At 39.6% G+C, this 26,034-nt stretch overlaps 1 protein-coding gene across 6 annotated transcripts in view; it reads left to right on the top strand.

The window, feature by feature from the left end:
• Ralgps2 (Ral GEF with PH domain and SH3 binding motif 2) overlaps nucleotides 1-26,034 on the top strand; it is a 126,243-nt gene that overhangs the window by 12,738 nt on the left and 87,471 nt on the right. For all 6 annotated transcript variants that reach the window (XM_051186026.1, XM_051186028.1, XM_051186027.1 and 3 more), the window contains exons 2-4: nucleotides 17,152-17,289; nucleotides 23,153-23,257; nucleotides 24,158-24,208. In XM_051186026.1, coding sequence (XP_051041983.1) covers nucleotides 17,233-17,289; nucleotides 23,153-23,257; nucleotides 24,158-24,208 — 213 coding nt within the window. In that variant the 5' untranslated portion in view covers nucleotides 17,152-17,232. The remainder of the gene's footprint in view (nucleotides 1-17,151; nucleotides 17,290-23,152; nucleotides 23,258-24,157; nucleotides 24,209-26,034) is intronic.

The following is a 26,034-nucleotide window of genomic DNA, read 5'->3' as shown; positions in this document are numbered from 1 at the left end:
ACTGATCTTTAAAAAACATAAATGTGTACATATTTGTTGAGGTATCAGTACATGTACACATTTGTATATATCTGGTTACCTCTGTCATTTCTCTGTGGTAAAAATACCCAAACTCCTTCGCTCTAGCTTTTTGAAATATACAGTGTACTGTCACCCTTTTCCATTTTAAAAGAGCATGGTAGATCTGAAGGAATGATTGGGGGAAGGCAATGGTATGGTTGAGGCTGAAAACAACGAGGCTTAGGGTTCTGCTTGGGGGGGATACGACAGTACTGCAGTTTGTAAGTTCAGTGTGGCTGGGTTCTTAAGTGCAACTTGTTGCAGCTGCAGATTCACCTGTAGCTGCTCCCGAAGGCTGGTGCTCGCATGGCAGTATGTGGTGCACAGAGAAACTGTGTGGCCTTGCTTTGAGAGTTCCTCTCTTCTATCACATTAGAACAGTGCTTGTTCAAATAGACCTTGCTGTAGACCAGGCGTTGGCAGACCTTCTGTGAAGGCACAGGTGGTATTGTGCACATTGAAGACTACAGTCTCTGGTGGCCGTTGGCTTTTGCCTGTAGGACCGTGTGGGTGGGTGAATGTGGCTGTGCTCGGGAAGGCTTCCTGTGCAAAACTGGGACTGGCTTAGACCTGTCAGGTCTGGTTCTGCCGTTAGCATTTCTTCTTTGTGGGTGAGTATTTCTGGCTAGTTCCCCTGAGGAGGACGTTGGCAAATGGAATAGTTTCCTTCACTTGCAGCTGCTCTCATTCTTGCTGACAGTGATGTGGAGTGAGCAAATGGCACGAACTTTAAGGAGCAGAATGATAAAACAGCTTCAGTTCCTTCATTTCACACACAGCCCACAATCAGATAGCAATTCTGGCAAGCTTACCTTGGAAAATAGGCTTCCCTCAAAAGTCTTGATTCCTCTGCCTTTAAGGGTCCCTCTCTTATTCATCAGCCACAAACGGTGCTTTCTAAAATAAAAGTACTATGACATACTTTTCTCCTTCTACTTATTCAGGGATTTCCATCCCCTAAAATCCAATTCTTAACAACCGGTTTTTACTCCTTATTTCCTTTAGAAAATCATTCTATATAGCTCTATCTGCACAGACATAAAGGGCTTTTTAAAAAGTGCACATTTTTACGTACTGGGCAGTTCCGTGTCCTGGGTTTTCCCTTGGTCTTTCCCTAGGAAGCTAGGATGTGCTGGCTTAGAAAAGACTGCATGTGCCTTCCCATGATATCAGGAGCCTCACGATCTGCTGAGGTCTGATGTAGTGTGTCTTTTATGTACATATGTGCATCCTCATTTCCTTCTCCCCAAAGAATTACACATGCCAGTTCTATCCATTCTTAAGGCTTTGTAAAAAGTATTTCCCCTGCTGGGTGAATGAAAAGAGAAAAAGGAGGCTTGGCAGCTCCTACTCCTCTGGAGGAGAAAGTTTACTGTAGATATGAAGGAGAGCACAGAGGCAGAGACATCTGGGAGTCCAGATTGAACAAGACCCTGAGCTGGATATAGTGAGGAGAAGAGAGAAGGGGAGGGGAGAGCCAAGAGACCAAGAGTCCAAAAGAGAAAAAGGATCAGTGTAGCCAAAATGGCTGGATTATATAGAGAAGGGACAGCTGGGGGAAGGGTATGCCAGCCAAGAGGACCCTATAATAGGTAGGTACTGAGGGATTCTGGGAGAACCTGGGTGCCAGTGTTGGCTTTAATATGTTAATAGGCACCTCAGTTAGCCATCTGTCCCAGGCTTGAGACCTAACACTGGGGTTGCCCATAAGCATAAATTTCTACTCTGCCCTGTTTCTACTTGCTAAAACTAATCTAAGATGTAAGATTTTTCTGTGAGTACCCTGACATTTTCCTTTGGCAGACAAACCTGAAGGAGTGCTAGCAAATGAAATGTGAAAAAGAAGATGAGAAGTAGAAACTTTCTAGAGAATGTTTCTTTGCTCTTGAGAGAGCTTCTCTCTCTAAGCCCTGCAACCCCCTCTTTCCCATTTGCTATTAGAACCTATGAAGGCCAGTCTTCCAGTGTCCACTGCACCTCATTGTTTATGAAGGAACTACCTTTGCTTGGCCATTGCGTGGTCAGGCTCATCATCCAGAGAACAGTCTGGTAGAAACAGACTGAATTTGCTAGAACATGGTCTTAAAATGATAACCATGTGATGTGCTTGTAGTAGTATCAGATTGTGGTTTAGTCATTGTACATTTTCCTAAAGTGTAATTGTTAAACACTTGGTGTGTGTGCTTGCTTATGTGTGCATATGTGGTGCATGTGGAGGCCAGGCTTCCACACTTTGTGTCTTCCTCACTTTCCTCCTTGATTTCTAAAGACAGGTTCCCTCTCTGACCTGGAACTCATTGGTTAAGCTAAGCTGGCTTGCCAGTGAGCTCCAGGAATCTGCCTGTCTCTGCTCTCCCCTCCAGTGATTGTATTAATTAGAAGCATGCCGGGCTTTTGTGTGGGTGCCAGAGATCAGAACTTAGGTCCTCATGCTTGTGTGACAAATGTTTTACCTGCTGAGCCATGTGTTGATCTCTAGGAGGATCCATCCCTTGGGTGAAATTATTTTAAGGTACTTTTTTGTACATGCTTGCATTTGTCTGTGTATGTGTGCGTGTGTGAGAGTGCATGAGAGAGACTATGCATGTGTGCTACAAATGATTATGTAAACAGAAATTCATTCCCTTAGTGTTCACAGGGTATTGGTTACCAAAACTTGCAGATCTTCAAATACCCTATTTTAAATAGTGCAGTAGCCAGGCATGATGGTACAGGAGGGCCTATAAGCTCAGGTTAAAAAGTGAAAATGGGGAAAATGTAAATTCAGGCTCAGTCTGGCATCATGGGAAGACTGTGAAAAAAAAAAATGGATAATGTTACAGTATTTTCATATAACCCGTGCACATTATCTTAACCTCTGGATTATTTACGATATATATCCCAATATAGATGCTGTATAAAATAGTACTTTATTTAGGGAATGTATTGTTTAGGAAAGGATGAGAAAAATTACGTGTCTAGTGCAATTTAATTTTTTTCTCAAATATTTTATAGTTGGTTGAATCTGGATTGGAAAAGCCACATTTATTTTGCAAACCAGTCACCCCCCACCCTTCCTTCTTTTTTTAAGATGGAGTTTCATACTTGGGATTACTATATAGACAAGATTAGCTTTGAAACGCTTGTCTCCTAATTCCTGGGACTATGGACATGTACCAGCACTACCAGCTTGAGTTGTTAGTTTCACATTAGTGGAGAACTGTGGCTGTAGCCCAGTGGTAGAGTGCTTGCTTTGCATACCTGATGCCACAGGCTCAATCCTAGTACTGCCAAGAAACAGACACCCAGCCCTAGTTAATGGAACATTTAGCATTAGAGAATGTGATGTTGTTTTGGCTAGTTAGATGCTGATGGAGTAGTTCCCTGGCTTTCACAAATTAAGGCTGTGGTTTTTACTGTTCTGTGAATGACTGGGAGAGTGTGTAATATGATAATTTGTAATTGTAATGAGTAGAGATTTGATCCTAGTAGGCATGCTTCAATGTGGTTTATTAATACGTATGTTGTGTAATGACCTTTGTTACCAGAACCTAGAGCTAATTCATAGTGACTGAAAAGAAGTAAAGAATTCTGTCATTTTAGATTTCTTAGAATCCTTAACTGTTTATAGTATTAAAAATAAAATTAATTATACCTTCATGTTTTGTATGCCATAGTAGTATTTTCAGTTGTGTGTGTGTGTGTGTGGGGGGTCTTTTAACTGTTTTGGGGGCAGATCCCTCATTGTGTCAAGGATTTATTGTACCTGAAGTTACCACAAAGATATCCACTTGTTGAAATGACTGAATTCAGTAGCTGACAAGGTTTTCAGCCTTTTTATCTATATATTTTGTTTTATTTAACTTTCTAACTAAATTTGTAAGATCCTTCTTGCTTAGCAATCCATTTTTAAGAACTTGTCCTTTACTTGGGTGCAGGATAAAGTCCTGGCCTCTGTCTCACTGTGACAGACCTCACCCTTTATACTTATTTCTCCACACTCCAATTTCTTTCTTGAAGTTTGCTCTCTGCTACTATCAAACTATTTTCTAACAGAAAGGATTTTGCCTCTCTTGGCCTTTGTTTATACTATTGACTATATTGTTCTGTTCTTGTAACAAACTACCATTAAAAGTGAAGAGAGCCTAGATAGTTATCTCCTGCCACTCTCTTATTTTCACAGCAGCTAAACATTTGAGAAAGGATTGGTAAGGAAAGATGGTCTGGCTGTGCAGAATGTGCCAAGGATTAGCAAACAGATGTACAATTAGAACCTAGCTCTGTCATTAACCAGTTATAGGTTGGCTCACTAAAAGGTTGGCTCACATGATCTCTTAGTGAATTGATGCTCTCTTCTCTAAACTTGAGAAGTTGAAGCATTTGGTTAGCAAACATGCTTTTTACTCCTTCTTTGCTTCTCTTCATTTCATTCTAACATGTCTGAAAGCTACTGTATTTTCTCATCACTTTACAGCAAGTTTCTGTAGCCATGATTCTCCTTGGGGAGCTGTGGAAGGATTGAGTGGCATGCCTTGGAGTGAGGAAGGATCTGGGATTTGAAATGCATTCCAAGATGAGATCTTTAAAATATCACCACCTTTTAAGTAATGTTCATCTGTTATTTTTTTTCTCTTAGCTTGAGGCAAAAATACATGTGCCTCAATTCAAAACACCATTCATGAACAAGTGACCTATATTGCCATCTGTTGGTAAGAGCTGGGAGTTTTATTAGGCATGTAGCTTGCTTAGATAACTGAATTTTGCAAGTTGAAGAGCTTTGTAATTCAGGAGAATTTAATTTTCCTTCATGCTTGGTATTTGGAAATAGTTTCAAACTAACAGTGAAGTGGTAAGAATAGCATACCAGGATTTGCCATAGAATTGACATATATGTATGTATTCATGTATGTATGTATACATATATATATATACACACACATATATGTACTCTCCCTTTGTAATTATGCATATTTTAATATGATTTCTTATAGACAGGAAAAACCATTTATACATATGTACACAACATGTATAGGTGTAGACACATTAACGAGGGAGTTGGCTCTGTAGTCACAGAGACTGAGAAGGGCAGTTGGCAAGCTGGAGACCTAGGAGAACTGAGTAATTCAGCTTTCCTCCCACGCCATTCTGGTCTCATCATCCCACAGTAGCACACTTTGCCAGATATTTAAATCTATTTCTGATTCAGTTGGCTTGTTTTCATGCCACAATTGCTAATAGTATATAAGTATGTTTAAAAAAGCCTCAAGTGCATAGTATTGTGAGAGTCAGCCTCAAGTAGAATGTATACATTCCCAACAAAATGACGTAAAACTAAAGTGTTCAGAGCACATTTATTTAGTTAACCTAGTTAGCATATTTTGGTATAGGAGGTCAAAGCCCTTTATTTTAGTTATTTCATTTTTTTGAGATTATAATTTCATCATTTTCCTTTCCTTTTCCTCCCTGCAAATCCTCCCATTACCCCTTCTTACTGTCTTTCATATACATGGCCTCTGCTTCTTCTTTTTCATTTAATAGTTGTTACATAGATAGATTTTTATGTGTATATACTTATATATTTCTAAATACACAAATGCAATATGCTCAGTCTGTATATATTTTAAAGACTTTGTTTTGTTTATTTATGTGTGTGTGTGTGTGTGTGTGTGTGTGTGTGTGTGTGTGTGTGTGTATGGTTTTTCGAGACAGGGTTTCTCTGTGTAGTCCTGTCTGTCCTGGAACTTGCTCTGTAGGCCAGGCTGCCCTCAAAACTCACAGAGATCCGCCTGCCTCTGCCTCTGCCTCTGCCTCTGCCTCTGCCTCTGCCTCTGCCTCTGCCTCTGCCTCTGCCTCTGCCTCTGCGCCTCTGCCTCTGCCTCTGCCTCTGCCTCTGCCTCTGCCTCTGCCTCTTGGTATTGGGATTAAAGCTACTGCCCTGGCTTGTTTTACTATTTTAAATTGTATGTGGTGTGGGTAGGTGCTTTTGGAAACCAGAGGTGTCAGATCCCCTAGAGCAGTAGTTCTCAACCTGTGGGTTGCAACCCTTTTGACAAACTACTGTCTCCAAAAAATTTTACATTACGATTCTTAGCAATAGTAAAATTACAGTTATGAAGTAGCAGTGAGAATAATTTTGAGATTGGGGGTCACCACAGCGTGAGGAACTGTATTATAGGGTCGGGTCACAGCATGAGGAAGGTTGAGACATGCAGCCCTGGAGCTAGTTAGAGGTAGTTGTGAGCATCTTCGTCCTCCTTCAGTGCTGGCAACTCAAGGAAGAGGAGCAGTAAGTGCTCTTAACTGCTTATTCATCCCTCCAGCCCTGTCACCAGTCTTTGCATTAGGATTACTTCACAAATTCTCTTTCTGAATTTTCTATGCTTAACCTTGAAATACTCTATTTTGTAGTCTGTATCCCCCTCGAGAGTTAAACATGTGAAAGTCCCTTCCTCTACAAGTTAAATGGCACCTCCTATGTACAAGCAGCTCAATCTGGTTTGGAACTCAGCATCTTCCTATTTACACTTTCTCAGTGCTGGGTTTATGGGTTTGTGACCCCATGCTGGACTGATGGACCCAGAGTTCCCACCCCCTTGCTTTTAATATATGTGCCCTACTTCAGTGAAGGTATTAAATGGCTTCAGGGTAAATGAAATACTTTCCTGTTATCTCTGTCACCTTCCTTCTAATTTAAGATGCTGACTTAGTTTGTTTTGAAAACCTTCTTTCTCACACTTCTTAAATGTGTGCCTCAAGCATTTAGAAACTAATATAAAGTATAAATTGATGTTTTAGCTTAAATACCAATTTGGTGAGTGAGTGAGTAAAGCTTCCTGGGAAATGCTTTATCTAGTTGTTCTGACATGACGCTCTAAACATCCAGTAGAGTCACTTAACATTACCAGCGGTTTTTCCCTTTTACATCTTGGGTGGTGTGTGAAATTGCTAGCCCTGTCATTATGGTTGGCTTCAAGTATTGGGAAGTTTTCCAGAACTCATTTTCTCACAGTTTCAGGGTGTGTTCATGTCCATGTGAATTAACTACTATTGTTTGAAAACCTTGCTACTCTCAGATTTAAAATTAAGTATAGCTTATATTTTTACATTTTATTCTAAGGATAAGGTAATGCTTTAGTTCTGAACTGAGGATACATTATATATATTTGAATAAACTGTTAACAGTTGTTTAATTTATAGATACTAGGTATCCTTAGAAAATTAGAAATGCTTCAAAACAGGAAACTTAAAAAAACCAGATTTGTTTATTTATTATGTATATAGAGTTCTGACTACATGTATGCCTGCATACCAGAAGAGGACACCAGATCTCATTGCACATGGCTGTGAGCCACCATGTGGTTGCTGGGAATTGAACTCAGGACCTCTGGAAGAGCAGCCACTGCTCTTAACCTCTGAGCCATCTCTCCAGCCCCAAAACAGGAAACTTAAAGTTAGTTATTCAATCAGTATTAACTGCATAAGTATTCAAAAATTTGAAAAACTGATATTTGAACTGTGTCTAATCCCCAAGCGTTAGGGCTGAGGAGGGTTCAGTAGGCACTTAGAAGTCAGTTGTCAGCAGTAGAGTTTAGCACGCTAAGGGATCATCATTGGTTTAGAATTATAGATAAGTAGACTACTTGCTGAAGACTTAGTGTTTTTATTAAATATTCAAATCCAGTCCTTTGTGCTCTAAGTAAATAATTTGCCCAGCATAACACACTTGTCTAGACCTATAGTTAAGGTTCTGCATCCCAGGTTTTTACACTACATCATTTTATTTGCCCTTTAAGCAAGGAGGACAGTGCAAATTGTTCATGGATTCATGTGAATTGCATTTTTTTTCCTTTGATATCATCTATTAGAGACTGTGTTTTCTGTGTGACTGAGACTTTTGCATTAAGCTAGGTACTAATGTATGAAGAGAATTGAAGTCAAGAGGCTAAAATGTGAGCATGCATGGTGTATAGAAAGAGCGTCTAAATGAGGGTCCCAAAGAGAAGATCCTGGAGAACTTGGATGGGAAGGAGTTGCATGTCACTTCAGATGCTCTGCTGGTTTGGTGGAAGGTGGGAAATTCCTAGTGTGTCCGATATTTCAAAGACCAGAAATAGTTTCCTAAGATCATTTCCATATGGAAGCTGTTAATGATTCCTGTCCCTTCTAGTCTCTGTTTTTCTGCTTGACTGTTGAGACTTGCACAGTTCTGCTGCTTGGAACGCTGCTAGGTCTCATCAGGGTTTCTCATGTCTGGAAGGCCTGTATGCTGAGTTGCATCTTCTCTTCACAACGCCCTTCCTTTCAAATTTGAATGTTTGTATTGCTTATACTACTTCATCATGGCTTTGCTTTCTTCTTTCTTTTATTGCTTATACTACTTCATCATGGCTTTGCTTTCTTCTTTCTTTTTAGCTTTCTCCTTTGTATTTCTAGATACTGACTTGTATAGAAACCACCTGCTTCTTGAAGCAGAATCACACAACCAGGGACAGTGCAGTACACTGGTCCCAGGATCTTTCATTCTTTTGCTCTTTTCATCCCTCGCCATATTTTAAGTTTGACCAGAGTAGGAATACCTTTTAGGTTTCCTTCCATCTGTCCTTTCTCTGTCCCTGTCTTCTGGCTGTTCATCTCTACAGTATAAACGTGGATAAGTGTTCCTCTTTAAAATGGTATTGGATGGCCAGTTAGCATGCTCTTCCCTGGAGAAGACGATTTCTCCCATTCCCAACATTTCTTAATTGCCTGTAGTAGGGCTGAGGCCTGGTGGTGTTCTCCACCGCCTTTTACGTTGGCATGTCTGTTGTGTCCTTGTTGATGTTCATGCGGCTCTGACTTTCCTAGGAGACATAGTCTCACAGCAAACTCTCTGGTCCTCTGCCTCATACAGTCTTTCTGCCCCCTCTGTCCCAAGTTCCCCAAGCCTTAGGTACTGTGGTTGTGCTGTGTATGTGTCCACTGGGACTGGACTCCACAGCTCTGCATTTTGATTGGTGGTTGTTTTCTGAAACGTTCACCATCTGTTGCAAAAAAAAAGTTTCCTTGATGCAGGTTAAGGTCACTACCTCTCTGTAAGTATAAGGGCAAACTGGTTAGCCAAAACCAAATAGTTGTCCCTGGAAACATACATATAAGTTACACAGTTATACAGATTGAACATATTGTGTTTGTCTATGTAGGAATATGTATGTATAGACATATACATTGTATGCAGCAACAACAATGAAAAAAAGAGGCCATCAATCTGAAAGAAAGCAAGGAGAGGTTTGTGAGAGGGCTTAGGGAGAGGAAGGGGGGTGTATTATAATCTCACAATAAAATATCTAAAAGTAGACTACCTCTTAGTTGATTGAATGTATTAAGAAAAGATTCTTAGTGCATGGCCTCCTGGTAGAAAGTACCTCATTTTTTTTGTGTGTGTTATGCTGTTGTATCCAATGTATATGACATGTGATCTGACTTTATATGAAAATAATTGCTTATTCCTTCTTTATAAAAGCAGGATGTTGGGACTGGAGAGATGGCTCCTCTTCCAGAGGACCTGGGTTCAATTCCCAGCACCCACATGGCAGATCATAAAACTGTCTGTAGCTCCAGTTCCAGAGTGTCTGACACCCTCACACAGATGCACAGGCAGGCAAAAGACCAGTGTGCATAAAACAAAAACAGATCATAAAAGCAGAATGTTAGTTATGAAAAAGCTAGCACTAGGAGTTAATTGTGATTTTCTAAAACACTTTGACAAAGCTTCAAAAATAGTAGTCATCTTAACAGTCATGTTTAATATAGTCATTTCTTCTCCTGAGTTTTTGCCCAGTTTGTACAAACTTAAATAGGAATGAGGACAGGTTTTTTAATTTGGAAATTAATAGTTTTTTTTAATTTATATTTTCTTACTATGTGGACTACAAAATAATAGTCCACATAAAGTCTGGGAGCCTTTATCATTTATTACAGAAGTAGCAATTAATATTCTAGGTATCAGCTCCAGAATATTTTTTACTATGAATTTGGCTTTATATAGAATATATACTGGGTGCTTTGTACTCAAATAGGCCCCAGAGAAAGGAATTCTTTCTCACCAGGACATCAGCAGTAAGAGCTGCAGCCTCTGGATCTCACACTACATAGTCTTAGTTTTTCCCTTTGATAGCGCTGAGATGCCCCCTTTAATGAGTTAGCAGCAAGTCACATCCCCCTTGAGACTTACATTTGCCAGGACATTTTGCAGGTCACCTCCAGGGGAGAGAAGCACCTGCTTTTCTCAAGATCTTCCCCACCTTCCTGTCTCTGAGAGACAGGCATGCCCTATTGTCAGAATTATCAAGTGTGCCTGTGGGTATAAAAACTAGAAGCCTTGTGGGATAGGAGAGACCTCAGGAGAAATTTTAGAAGGAATTTTGGAGACTTTTTAGAAAGAACTTTAGAGAATTTTAAAAGAACTTTTAGAGAGAAATCTTAGAGCTATTGAGAGAGAGCTTTTTGGGGAAGCCCCCAACTTTGAAGAATAGAGAGAGCCATGAGAGGAACATGGGTGAGTGGGTTTACTTCCCTCTTCCCCCCCCCCCCCACTCCTGCTAGAAAAACCCTACCTGCCTGCCACCTAGCCCCTAGCCAAGGCTGGAACCTGAATGCTCTCTCAGGGGCAAGAATTCTTTGGAAATGTTTTTGTCATTGTGTCCTGTCCTGTGTGCCCACTCCACCCCCCACTCTACCCCCCAGCTGATGACTGGACAGAGCCCAGGGCCTTGCCCTACCACTGAGTTAAATCCCCAACCCCTGTTCTCCCTCTTTTAAAAAGCACTTGCTTTTTAACTATGTTTTTTAATTGCGTGTATACATGGGGGAGGGGGGAGCTGCATTTGAGTGCAGGTGACTGTGGCAGCTGGGAGAGGTGTGGGCTCTGCTGAATCTATAGTAGAGGAGGTTGTGAGCTGTTGGTGCTGGATGCTGGCAGCCAGTTTCTCCTGTAAGAGCAGTGTGCACCCCTGACTGCAGCTCTTCAGCCACTCCCTCCTCTTGCTTTTGATTGAGAAGCCAACTGTAGAGTTCTAAATTGATGGTTGTTTAGTCTTAGCACATTGGTGCTGTTGAGAAATCTTCAGGTTGTTATTGTTGTTCCTATATAAGTAATTCGCCTCTCCTTCACTCATTAATAATTCCTTGCCAGTTTAAAGTGATATATGAGAAATATGGGGTTTTTTGTTTGTTTGTTTGTTTTGTTTTGTTCTGTTATTTTGTTTTTGTTTATCCTGCTCAGGGATAAGAAGAGGCACATCTCGTATGTTCTGGAAAGTCTCCAGCCCTTATCTTTAAAAGTGGCCTTTCTTTGCTCATCTCTCCTTTTGAACAGTTCTTATGACTATTGGGTGTACTCAGTTTTCCACTTTTACATGCTGTTCACACTTCCCTGTTTTGTTACCTCATGAATTCCCTCTTTAGTACAGTTGATACAATGTTTCTATAATGAATATAATTTTGTTTAAAATTATAAATTTTTTATGTTCCCCCTCCCCTTCTTTTGGTTACTGATTTCAGTCCTTTTGGGTGTGTAGCCTGGTAGTTTTTCATGGGAAGTAATCCCAGTCATTGTTGCTTCCTTTAACTAACAACAGGTTGTGTGCTTATACAGCTGGTAGTGTCTGTGTATTGAGTGTGTGTGTGGTGGGGCTTTGTCTGTCACATTACCTATTCCTTGTTCAATTCTATTTCCCTGTCTTGTGTTAAAGGACTGCGGCTGATGTGGATTTTATTTTATTTACTTTTAAGGCAGGGTCTCACTATGTAGTCTTGACTGGCCTGGACCCCTCTCTGTAGACCTGGGTGACTGCAAAGTCATGAAAATATGCCTGGCATGTGAACATATTTTAATGTGGACTTATTATGTTGAGGATCTTGGGTCATGGTAGTAATATAAATTCAAATTCTGTATCTGTGGTATCATCCCTGGAATAAGAATTGCAGGAGTAGATATTGTATTTTAATCTCAATATTAAGCCCACGCCAACACAGATAAGTTTACTCATTGTCCTGTGCCAAGACAGTTTTCCCCCAGAGCATCTTCCCAGTGTTGGCTCCGCCTTTGACCTCTCTGGCTCTACTTCAAATGGAGATGGGTGGGGGTGGGCTGGAAAGAGAGAGAGAGTGATTGTCTAGTTCTGTTCTTATCTCTACTGGGATTAGAATTCAAGTTCTTGTTCTAAATTTCTCATGAAGCTCAGCAAGTTTTTAGATTATTTTATCAGCTCTGTTGCAGGAATGGTCATCATCCTGTACTAATTAAATGACCAAATCTTACCTGTCATCTTATGGTCAGGTGTGTGTGTGTGTGTGTGTGTGTGTGTGTGTGTGTGTGTGATATTTGTTCACCACTGTCCAGTCCTTTTACTGCTCACTGGCTTTTATATAATCTCGCCTTATGAAGGATTGCTTTGTTCAGGCATTCTCATTCTTTCAGCTGATATCTATTAGGTAGACAATGAGGTGAAATATGCTATATGTACATGAATGCAAAGATGAAGGATAATGGTGTGTTATGTTCTTTTTTAAAATGTAGGTCTTTAACTTTAAGAAACTTAAAGTCATCATTAAGGAATGATAATATAAGCAGTGTGAAAATGCCATTGTGGAAGATATTGGGCAGGGAATCTTGTATAACCCAGATCTTCATCAGAACCCATTCTTTTGACACTTCTATCATAATAAATTGAGCTTTTTGTGAACTATAAATAGTAAAGGTAATCAGTGCTGTACCAGAAATGGTTTTAAGAGGCAGCTGCATTTTTTTATTAAACTTTTGTCATAAACAGTTAATTATTGGTTGTACTCAGCATTTTTAATGACTAATTATAAAAACAAAGTATTAGAATCTGGGACTAATCTAATCTCATTTTCTTAGATTAAAAAAAAGTAAAGTCACATGGTAGGAGTATGCGCACCTTAGTGCATGGCACAGGCTGCTCACACCTTTGGGATTCCACGAGTAGCAGAAAGTGTAGCTTTAGATATTATTTAAATAAATGTTGAAGGAAAACTAGCTACCTGTCATAAATTAAATACCAGAGAGTCTAAGAATATCATCTTAAGGGTGTCACAGCAGTGTTCCAGTTTTTTATTATTCTTATTGGTGCATATGCCACAGAGTGTGTGAAGGTTGGAGTATAATTTTGAGGCATTTGTTTCTCTCCTACCTTTTCATGGGTTCCTTGGGTTGGACTTAAATTGTTAGGCTTGTGTGTCAGTTGCCTTTCCATCTAACCAGCCTAATTTCTTACTTGTAATGATCCATTTGAATATTTAAATTATGGGGTATCATTTTATATAAATTCCATTAAAAGCTGAAACCAGTGTGCTCAACTCCAGATGGCCTAACAGTATTTCAGTTAAACTGGGAATCACAGGACCTGCAGACTTCCATGAAGATAATGCAAATACTGCAGCCACAAAGCAGTCATAATTATGGTAGAAATCATTCTGTAAAAAGAGTGACCCATATTTTGGCCTCATACACAGATACACAACATTTTTAAGTAGTCCATGAATAGTGTGCATATATTATTAAATACATGAGTAAGGCTGACAGTTAATGGTGTTGAAGAATAAAAATTAGTAGTATGCCTGGGGCAATGGTGCTGTAAGCCTTTAATCTCAGCACTTGGGAGGCAGGGGCAGGCAGATCTCCAAGTTAGAGGTGAGCCTGATCTACAGAGTGAGTTCCAGGACAGCCAGAGCTATACAGAGAAACCCTGTCTCAGAAAAAAGGAAGGAAGGAAACTAAAAAACTAAAAAACCAACAGTGTACATTAAAAGTCTTCTCTATCAACTTAAAACTAGAATAAACTGTATAAACTCTGCAGCTAGAATAGAGATGGAGAGGCCTTGTTAGATTGGAGTCTGGAGGCTTGTCTACACAGTGTTAAAGCTTGACTTGGAGTTGATGGTTCAAGAAGTAACCCCACAGTGGGTATCTGGCAAACCTAGTGATGACAACTGACCACAGCAGAAAGTCTCTGCTAGTCATATTCCCTAATGAGAGTATTACAGTATGACACTTAACACAGAGAAGGGTGTATTATAGCCTCAGGTGCTAAAGGAAATAAAGTTCAGTTATATGCAAAGGCAATACACTTACCACACCAGTTAATTGCATATCATACCAGTTTCCTTGTTATAGGAAATCGAACAGTTAATATGTCTGGAATACTCATAGCACAGATCATCTTAGGAAAGAATATGCAGCTGTGCACTGAGATCCATTAATAGTGAGTTTCTCCATCAACTTTAATCCTTTGTTTGTTTATTAAAGGAAAGGACAAAATAACTTGGTGTGGTATTGGAAGAATTCTTGAAAAGATGAGCAGTTAGGAGGCTAAGTGGTTGATTGCCTGCATTTTGATGATCTAGTTTATGAACTCAAGCAAATATCTAAGTCTGCATTTCAAGGTTTCCCACTTGGGGGCTCATATTGCTGGTTGAAAAGAACCCAGAAGACAGGCAGAATAAATATCTTCTAACTAGAAAAGAGAGTGAATTGAATTTAGTGAACTTAACTAAGAAAATAGTTATTGTAATATTTGTAGTCATGTGCCACTTTATATCCCTAGTAAAATGAAATAAACTAATGTGTGTGTGTGTATGTATATACATATACACACATGTGTGTCATTTAATAACAAAATTGGCAAAGCCAGGCATGGGGCAGGAGATAGGGGGATTGCCATGGGTTTGAGGCCATCCTAGGTTCTATAGTAAATTCTAGACCAATCTGCATTATGAAAAGAATCTGTTTCAACACACATACACACACACACACACACACACACACACACACACACACACACACACACGGAGAGCAATTGATTGAAAGCAAAGAAAACCTGATTCAAATATATTAACATTTAGTCCTTATCTGTTTTACCTTTATTTATTAGTAAATAGTAAAATTTATGTATCCAACATGTAAAATAGGTTGATTCAATTAAGTAAAATTTCTTCTTAACACTAGGGGGCGCTCTAGACTTATAAATTCTTGTTACATGCGCCCCACACACACACACACACACACACACACACACACACACACACACACACAGGCTAGGAAATATTTGAAAACATTTTGTTACATAGAGCGTTATTGCCAGAGAAAATCAGAGGCCAGCTTAGGCTCTGTAGTAAGTTCTAGACCAGTTTGGTCTGCAGAGTAAGATTGTGATTCAGATTGCATACACCCTCTCCCCCCTTCTTTCTCCCTGTCCCTCTCTCTGTCTGTGATTAAAATTGAAAATAGGTCAAGAAAACCTGATTCAAATGTATTAATGTATAATTAATTATAAAGCTGGGTTTTAAAATATTTATTTAGTGAGATTGAATCTCACTGTGTAGGACAGGCTGGCCTAGAACCTGCTATATAGCTCAGGCTGGTCTTAGGCTGTGATCTTTTTGGCCTCACAGGGTTGGGGTTACAAGTGTGTATTACCATGCCCATCACAAGCTGATTTTTAGTGTAGTAGGGCAATATCAGCCTTGCCTTACCACTGAGTGTATTGTAAGGATAATGGAGCCTGTGCAATGAGATAGTGTGAGCTAGAAGGAGTTTCCGTGTTCTTGATTTAATCCTACTAATTCAAATATATTTTTAAAAAATGTAGTGTGATGTTATGTTTCTAGGAAGTGCTAAGGCTAATCTGAAGAAATGAAGATAATTTAACACATGCTTGAAAGCTGCTGTCATTAGTTATAATTTTAAGCATTTGAAACCCCAGGAGCATGTTTTGGTCCATTTAAGAAACAGATTCCTAATCCTTGCATGTGAGGGTTTTCATGTTGCTCACCAGATATACTCTGATTGCCAGCCATGTATTTACACAGTTTTTTTCTTTTTGTCTTTTTTTCTTTATTTGGAAAAATGTTATATTTAAACTTTATATTTGTTAAATAGACAATAAAAAAATTGCATCCTCATTGCATTGTTGTAGGAACAAATTTACCATAAGTAAATGCATAGTAGCTCAGTTTTCTCCACCACAGCTCTGTGAAGCAGACACCGTTGCCCGTTTTATATATGAGGAAACAACAAAAAAGTTGATTTGTTGCATTCAGATGTAGACTTAAGCTTGTGATCTGTTGGGGAGGTAGGAGAGGATTTTGTACCGGGAATTGAACCTGGGTTCTTATACAACACACACACACCCGTTCTACTGCTGAGCTGTATCCCTTTCTGCCTGCCTGCCTGCCTGCCTGCCTGCCTGCTCTCTATAGTCAGTTGCCTGGTAAATAGTGTAGAATACCTAACTTACAGGGTTTTTTCTGTTGTTGTTGTTTTGTTTTGTTTTGTTTTGTTTTTTTGAAGAAAGACATTTAAGTTTGGAAGTCTGTTTTCCCCTGCCAATTTATGGAAAAGAAGTTGTGTTATATTGTTTGGGAAAACCAGTAAAATCCCAGGTGAATATTCTGATCTTAGTAAGTGGAAAGAAATAACAGTGTTAATGCAAAGAATATTCGGCTGGAGTTGTAGAAGTTCTGAGTCATGTTCCTCACTTGCCTGCTAGTGTTCCCAGAGGGAATAGTAATGGTGTTGCTGTCACACTTGCAAGTACAGAGTTTTCTCTTTACCCATGTTTTCAATGGGATAACGGATTGAGGATATTCAGCAACCTTAAAGCCCTACACAAATGAACCTACCATGTATTGTGGTTTGGTGCCATGTCCTGTAACTTTTTTTATTTTTGACTAAAGCAGTAATGTCAAGTTTCTTCAGTATTGTTAATCTAGAGGTGGCATCTGAACCTTGAGAACATCATGGAGGTGGGGGATGTGTCACTTTGCCACATGTTTCAAATACTTGTTATTTAATTAAAACTAAAACTGCTGTGCAATTTGAGTCTTTCCCCACAGTATTCTATTCACTTACTGAGTGCAGTAGCACTTTTATTTCACTCTAACTGAAGCGACTATGCCACACTTCATATTTCTGATCTCTGAACACTGTGGCTTAGTGAAAACAAGAATTTAGCAGACTGACAGACTTTCCCAGCACGGCAGTGGCATGGCTGTTTTTTGTGAGCTTAGAGGAAGACACACATTTTGATATGTTTTTCTTTTTTTTCCTAACAGGAATAATGTATTTGTGGCCTTGGACATGAAGTAATCAGACCTGTTGCTGTTGATATAGGATCAGGGACTGATGAGGGCAGCATGGACCTGATGAACGGGCAGGCAAGCAATGTTAATATCGCAGCCACTGTTTCCGAGGTAAGACACGTAAGGACCTCATTATAAAGATTCTTATCTGGCTTTCTAAAGTTCTGAGCATTCAAGTTGGTTACATTTTAAAATCAATGTGAGCATAGAACTAGCCAGCTTCTACAGTGTCTTTCCAATTACTCTTTCTTAATCATCATACATAGTAGTAGATTTTGTTGTTGTTATCTTTGTACCTCACTCATGTTTGTCCCTTCCCTCCTCTCTTGCTTGCTAGTCTCCTTCCCTCTTAGCTTTGATCACACACATACCTAGGTTCTGTTTATGAGAGTTTGCTTTTGTCCCTTCCCATTACTTTCTCTTATTTTCTCCTCCCTTCCTTATAGACATCTTACTCTACTTAATAGTTCCCACTCATCCTTCCTGTTATCTATAGATACATGTATGTGTATATTTAAATGTAAATTCTTCATAATAAGAGAAAAGCATGCAATATTTGTTTTTCTGAGGGTGTGTGTGTGTGTGTGTTGTATGCACATGAATGTACAGGTTCATGTGCCTTACTGCCATAAGACAATGCTGGGGTTGCAGGCATGTTTGGCTCTGTCTGGTCTTTTAAATTTTTTTTTTTTTTTGGTTGGTTGGTTTTTTTATTTTTTGAGACAGGGTTTTTCTGTGGCTTTGGAGGCTGTTCTGGAACTAGCTTTTGTAGATCAGGCTGGCCTCAAACTCACAGAGATCCACCTGCTTCTGCTTCTCTAAAGGCGTGCGCCACCACACGCTAATGCCTCTGCTGAGCCATTTTTAACAGTACGTGTTTGTTTGTTTTGAAACAGGGTCTCACTGTGTGGACCAGGCTGGCCTTGAACTCACAGAGATCTGCCTGTATCTGCCTCCCTCAAGCGGTGATTAAAGAACATGAGTCACCATGCCTGACTTTTAAAAAACAAAAACAGAACAACCCCCAAGCAAGTAGATAAAGTACTTGTATGATGCAGAAATAATTGCTTAAAACTCTTGGGATTAGTATTGAAACTGTTTTGGGATATTCTATTTCATGAACCTTTAGAGTACCTTTTAGACCTCGACTTTAAACCTGTTGTCGATTAGATCAAAATCATTAGAGTTGAAATGGACTTGAAGACTGAACTAAGAAGTCAGTTCTTGCTTTTATGTGTTCAACTTTATTTTTCCTCACCAGGTTTTGCTTTGTTTACAAATCTTGAATACTTTGCTTGATAATTTCAGCATTTCCTACTTTGTTAGGGATTTTCTTACTGTGCTAGGAGACTAGAAGAGAATATTGTTTAATTTTTTAGTTCCCTGGACTGAGAGCCCTGTAACAATCTTTACCCCACTTGTGGTTTCTGTGATATCAGTTTCATAGCTTTCTGTGTAGAGACACAGATTTTTTTTTTTTCTTGCTGTTGTTTTGTTTACTTGAATTGCTTTGGGCACCACACCCTTCTGTCACAACATAGAGTCAGAGAGTCTGCCAACAAGCCTGAAATTATAATCTTATGTGATGTAATCATGGAAATCATATCCCTTTTCTTGCACATTCACTTCATTAGAAGCAAGTCATAGATCCTGCCCACACTGAAGGGGTCAGCATTACTCAAGAATGTTTTATTTTAAAATGCCAGATCTTATGGAGCCCAGGCTCACCCCTCAAGCCCAGTGTACAGCTGAGACTCTTCCTGCCTGTTTCCCCAATGCTAGGATTGTAGCCAAGCCTGCCTCACTTTCCTGTTTTTTTTTTTTTTTTTTTTTTTGTGTGTGTGTGTGTGTATGTATGTTTTTGTTTTGTTTTTTCTGGTCCATTTAACTGAAATTTAATAGCAATTAGTACTCTTTCTTTTATGAACGTGTGTGTGTGTGTGTGTGTGTGTGTGTGTGTGTGTGTGTGTGTTCCGCAAGGGTCCAGATACCCCTGGGTGTCAGGTTGCCTGGAGCTGGGGTTATGGGTGATATGAGCCTCCCACGTGGGTGCTGGTGCGGTGAACTCTGTTCACTGGACGAGCAGGAAGCACTCTTAAACAGCTGAACTCCCTCCATAAATTAATATTGTTTATTAAAGTACAGCTTTTAACCTTCCCGTAAACTACTGATGGTTCTTTGTTGCCTGCTAATTGACTTAGATGCTCCCACAGCCAGCCTTTCATCCAGGACTTGGGTCAGTCCCTCCTCGGTATATTGTAGACCTGTCTGTGTGTGTGACCTGGTGCTTTTGTGTGTAGGCCAAAGGCAGTGTTGGCTGTTTTCCTCTGTCATTTTCTGTTTGTGTTTTCAGACAGAGTGTCCTAGTTTGCTTTCTGTTGCTATGTTAAACCTTTTAACTAAAACTAACTTAGGACAGAAAGGGTTTATTTGGTTTACATGTGACAGGGCATCATTGAGGGAAGTGAAGTAGGAGCTTGAAGTAGAATCTAGGAGAATGCTGCTTGCTGGCTTGCTCCCTTTGGTCTTGCCCAGTTTTCTTTTCCTAGACAGCACAGGCTTGCCTGTCCAGGGATGATGCGATGGTGCCAGTCTCAGTGGCCTGTGCCCTCCCCTATAAATCATCAGTCAAGACAATTCCCCACAGATATGCCTACATCTGATATGGCAATTCCTCAATTGAGGTTCGCTCTTCCCAGGTGACTCTAGTTTGTATCTAGTCGGACATTCAAAGCTAGCTAGCATAGGGTTTTTCACTGACCCCTAAGCTCATAAATTCAGCTGGACAAGATGGCCCAGCAAGCTCCAGGGCTCTTGTCCCACTGTCCTCGTGAGAGCACCTAGGATCCAAGCTCAGGTGCTCTCACTGGAACAGCTTCTTTAACTTGCTGAAGCCCCTCCAGATTTTCTTTCTAATGGGCTTAATCTCCATTAGTACTCTATTTGAATTTAATATTCTGTTCAGAGAATATCATATTTTGTTGATGCTTCTGTTACAACTTGTCTATATAGGTTTTTCCACATGGGATTTTCCTTCCTTCTGGAGCTTTCCTTTCTCGGTGCACAGAAATTTGCTGTATTTTAAACAAATCCATTTCTAGTAAATAGATGAGAGTTATTTTTGAAACTACAATTTAAAAATCATATTTTCTTGTATAAATTTTGTTCATAGCTTTTCTTCTTGAAACAGATTGTGTGTTTGTTATGTTGTAGCTATATTCCTTATATATGTCATGTATATATGGTTAGTGTATTTCTAACTGTGCATCCAGAGATAACTATTTTAGTTCATTGGAAGCAGTGTACAAATCCAAATAAAATAGATCATTTCACTTATACAAAAAAGTGTTTCTTCTAAAAGTAAGTAAATTATGTTAGGCTTTAGAGTAATGTACTTTGCTAAATGAGAAGGAAGGCCAAAGAGATCTACCTTTAAATAGTTTTACTGTGTCAGGACAAAATTAAAAACATGTTTTTTTTTTCTACTTCATCATAAGCTTTAGATTTTTTTAACATATCGCTGCAGATTTCCTTAAAAAGTGATACTTAAGAATAAAATTCTTAACTTGAACCAATTGGCTTTTTCCTTAATATTGTCTGTGGCTTTTAGGCCACTAGTTTGTCACATAAGTCAGTTCATTATCTTTAAATTCTTCATTCAGGTTCTCAGGACACAGGCAGAATGCAGCCATACTATTACACACACTCCCAGCCCAGTGCCTGTCCCTCCCACGCCCCATGATCTAGGCCTCCACTGAATGTCTCTCTGAGCATTCTTTTCTAGTTAGCTTCCACTTGAACAGCCCACTTAGCTGTTCACATCCCTCTCACAAAATGGTTACAAAGTCCTGGAAGCCACATAGTAGGTCATCACAGCATCAGACCTGGTGTTACCATCTACTTAGTTTCATTTCCTGTTGCTGTGATAATTACCTGTACTAAATCTACTTTCTGGAAAAAGGGTTTAGTTGTCTCACAGTTCCAGATTACTGTCTGTCACTGTGGGGAAGTCAGGGCTGCGGGAGCTTGAAGCAGCCAGTCACATTATATCCCTAGTCAAGAACAGAGAGGAGTGAATTAATGCACCCTCCATGCTCAGCTCACGCCCTCCACTCTCACACAGTCCAGGATTTTCTGCCCCTGTGGCTTTTCCTGGCCTCTCTTCAGGGGATCCAATCCTTCTCCACCAACCAAGCCTTTGATCCTGGGGCTTTCATTGCCGCCATGGCTGCGCCTTGGCCAATGGCTACTCCAGACCTCTCTGCATGAACTCCAACCTTACCATGTAGTACAAAGCATCAGCCACTCTCCACGCCATCCTCATGCCTTCAACCCTAGTACCATGTGAGACACTGTTCCATACTGTAGTGTTAGCTTCCAGCTTCAAATTGAGCCTTGCCCACTGTGTGCTGGCCTCAGTGATGCTGTTCTCCTAACCATCAGAGACAATTCTTCAGCACAGTTTTACTTCATAGATTCTTAGTCCAGACCGTCACACGGACAGCCCTAAAGTTTGTGCTTTGCTCTGAAACTTCACTGACCAGACCTCCATTATCTGCATTTTCTTTCAGCATTCTTATCTTTTAAGCTCCTAGAGAACAGCCTGAGCATTCAATGGCTTTTCCAGCCCAAAGGTCCAAAATCGTTCCAAAAACTACTTGTCAGGTCTGTTCCAACAACAACCCCAGTCTTCTGACACCACTTTTGTTGCAGTTGCTATCTGTTGGCATGATAAACACCATGACCAAAAGTGACTTGGGGAGGGAAGGGCTTATTTCAATTTACAGAGCAAGTGGGCAGGAGCTCAAGGAAGAAAACTGGAAGCAGGAACTAAATAGGTTCCATGCAGGAAAGCTGCCTACTGGCTTGTCCCTAGACTCTTCTACCAATGTTCTTATACAGCCCAGATCCATCTGCCTAAGGATGGTGCCTCTCTCAGTGTCTAGGACCTCCCACATCGATTAGCAATAAGAATATGCCCCACAGTCATGCCTACAGCACACAGTCTGATGGGGTAGTTCTTTTAAGTTCCCTCTTATTAAGTGTGGCAGTTGACAGCCAAATCATCCATTACCATATATTAACAAGTATGAATGGCTTATATCATTGTTTAATAAATGGAGTTCTAAATATTTTCTTGTTACAAGAGTATTTTCTATTCTAATTTTAAAAGTTATATAAATACAGTCATGAATTGCATAATGGCATTTTGGCTAGTAGCTATTTCATGTATAGTAATGGTGCTGTGATCATGTTAACAAGTATAGATTATGTGAGTAAACTTTGATAATGATTGACAAGATTGTTTGACAAACATTGACAGTATCTGCATTAAGTGATGCATGACTGTAGATGTACAGTGGTCTCTTTTCTTCACCTCATGCTAGAACTAAGTAAAATCAGAATGTTTATTTGAAGAGACATACGAAAGAGTAACTTACGTAAGAACCTAAAAAAATTGAAACTCAGCATTGGGTTTCACATTTTCTGGCTGTTTATACAGCATTCCTCCAACTAAGCAACATGCTCTGCTCAGCTTTTGTGCATCTTTTTATTACACAGTGTTCTCGGTTCGTGTGTGTGTGTGTGTGTGTGTGTGTGCGCGCGCGTGCACGCGCACGTGCATGTGTGTGCATGCGTTCATGTTTGTGTGCAAGTGGACATCAGCTGTTGATACAGGTGTCTTCATTCACTGTCCAGTTCCATTTTGACAGCGTCCATCACTGAACCCAGAGCTTATGATTCAGCTGGTCTAACTGCCAACGAGCTGCATGGATCATCTTTTCTTTGCGCACTACCCAGCACTGGGGTCAGGGAAATACACACACAGCCTACATTTTACACGTTTATGTAGCATACACTTTACCAACTGACCATACCCTCAGCCCCAGAGCTCCTCAGATTTTGAGGCCTGTCTGCTTTGTGTGACACTGGCTGAGATGGTGTTTAAAGGCTGTGTTTTCTTTCTTGACAGAAAAGTAGCAGCTCTGAGTCATTAAGTGACAAGGGCTCTGAACTGAAGAAAAGCTTTGATGCTGTGGTATTTGATGTGCTTAAGGTTACACCAGAAGAGTACGCGGTAAGTTTTCTGCCTCCAGCTTTCCAGTTTTTGCATGCAATTATATACTTGTGTTATTATTATTATTGAGTTAGAATTGGAGAATAGCGCAAGTGTGGAGAAGGATGAGGGGGGAGAGAAGGACAGCTTTCTTTTTAAAGGGCAATTTCTTGTTATCCCTTCTGTTTGAGAAAACAAAAACAAAACTAGATCTGATCACTGCCTTTGCTGACTCAAGCCTCCTTATGTTCAAAAGTATTTTTTTGCTTTTTTGTAAATTTAAAAATTAGGAAATAAGATTTCTCAATCATTGGAATATCTAGATTTGTTCAAATTATCTAGCAAATCTTTTTAATTGACATAACTGTTCATTTACTTAGGTCTTTGGTGTCCTTTTGTTAACAAGACTTTTTTTGGTCTTGAACCACTCTGCATTCCAGGAATCGTGTTCTTATGTGTAGTATGTATTTACCCTTCCCTGATTGCTTCATTTAAACTCTTTTTATATACATACATTTGTTTATTTGTTTGAAAAAGGGGCACATGCACCATGGTGGGTGTGTGGTCAGAGAACAACCTCAGAGTTGGTTCTCTGCTTCTGCCATGTGGGGTCCAGGGATTGAACTCAGGTCCTGACTTTAAGTCATCAGTCTTGGTGCTGAGAGACCTGCTGATCCACCTAATGGATGACAGTGTCAAAATCCGCTCTTTTTCCGGCCTTACCTAGGAATGAGATAACTAGGAGTAAGTACATTTAATGGCACAAAGACTACAATTTCTATTTTCTTTAAGGCCTGAAAGACTATGTATTGGTAATTTAGTATGAGGTAGAGATTTTATTTTATTTTGAATAAATTTTTTATCATAGGGTTCCAAAGAACTTGGCATTCAAAACAAAACAAATCCCCCTTTGTCTTTCAGGGTCAGATAACACTAATGGATGTCCCAGTGTTTAAAGCTATCCAGCCAGATGTAAGTAATTTTAGGAATATTCTTGTAAATATACAGAACGATCAACCACAGTATCTGAAGATGTTCAAGAAATCTAAATCATATTTCATATAATCATTAAATGTCAAAGCTTGCACCTTCACTGTGTTTATTTTGTGCTTGGAGACTCAGGTAGCATTCCTCAGAGTACATTCTTTAGTCATGACTGGGATGCTTGAATCACTGGCTCATTTGATGTCATTACTGAAGGAAGTAATAAACTTATAGAAGTTAAGTGATTTACTCAGGACTTTGGAGCTTTTTAATGGGAAGGTGAAAATTAGACATAAGTAGTAAGCTTTCCTTCTACCTGAATTTCATATAATGTGACAGTTATTTTAGCTTATTTAATTTTTAAAAATTATTGTGTATGCTCATGTGTTGTAAGTGATGTGGGGGCATGTACAGAAGTCAGAGAACAACTTTTATGAAATCAGTTTTCTCTTTCCACCTTCATGTGGATCTTAAACTCAGGTGGCTAGGCTGGGCAGCACTTTAGAGGAGGATCAAGAAACATATTTCCCCCCAATAAAAATAAAGGAACTAATAATATATATCTACTCAGTCACTATAAGCACGTGTGTGTGTGTGTATTTATTTTCTGTTTTTATATTATTATTATTGTTGTTGTTGTTGTTGTTATTGAGAGAGAGAGTTTCTCTGTATAGCCCTGGTTGTCCTGGAACTCACTCTGTAGACCAGGCTAGCCTCTAACACACAGAGATCCCCCTGCCTCTGCCTTCTGAGTGCTGGGATTAAAGCTATGTGCTACCATGTCCAAAATAGTTTATCATTTTAAAGACCTGTGTATAATACTATTTTTGCTTTATTGATGAGGGAATAGTGGTAGTTATCTTTTATATACAACTGTCTGCATCTGTTTTGTGTTGCTGTAACAAAATGTCTGATGCTGGGCCTTAAGTGAAAGCCCCATGGGCTGGCTCACAATTTGACAGGAAAGTAGAAAGGGACATGGCCATGTCAACAGGGGCCAAGCCAAGCAGGGTTGTCTTTATGACAGCCCACTCCTGGAGAACTACCTCAGTCCTGGTGTGCTCCTGTACCCTGACTGCTTTATATAAGGCCCCTCTTAATGCTTCTCTGTCTCCCCACGCTGGAGAGTCAGGCTTAGCACATGTACCTTCGGGAACATATCACATTGACTCTATAAACTATTAACAATAACTCGGTGTTGACACTAGGCTCAGATTCTGAGAAGACAGTTTTTGCTCTTTGTAAGAATATATATAAACTTGATTTTTCTCCCCCAAACAAAACCATTTTGATAGTTCATGGTTGGTTCTTTGGGAATGATATACAGTATTTATAGTGTTATATGCAAATCTATAGTGACCCAGAACACTGTAATAACTAATAAATCTATTATATCTGAGATGTAAACAGGTTATTGTGATTTTTTTCTAAGTAGGCTACTTAATGTGTTAATAAACTGGAGTTTACTGCTTATCAAGTGAAGTGAGAACTGCCTGCATGTTCTCTGAGCCCCTGTCATTTCCCACAAGCCTGTGATTATCTTTCTCTACACTGCAGAGTGGTCCAGAAGTAGAGCTATTGGATTAATAGTGGACAAAGGAGAACTGTGCTCTCTATAAATAATGGACAGAGAATGGCTTTTATATTTCAGTGACCAAAACAAAACCCCTGTTATTCTTGACAAAAATTACCCCCCACATATACATCCCAGGATGTAAGTCTTCTAAGAGTCATTTTTCTTTTGACTAAGATATATTTACTATTGCTCTCTCACCAGACTCATGACAACCCATGGAAATCTAGTGTTGTTCACT

Source organism: Phodopus roborovskii, unplaced genomic scaffold (genome assembly GCF_943737965.1).
Source record: "Phodopus roborovskii unplaced genomic scaffold, PHOROB, whole genome shotgun sequence".
Classification (NCBI taxonomy): Eukaryota; Metazoa; Chordata; class Mammalia; order Rodentia; family Cricetidae; genus Phodopus; species Phodopus roborovskii.
Note: the sequence above shows the minus strand (reverse complement) of the source record. Positions and strands in the feature narration are given on the sequence as shown.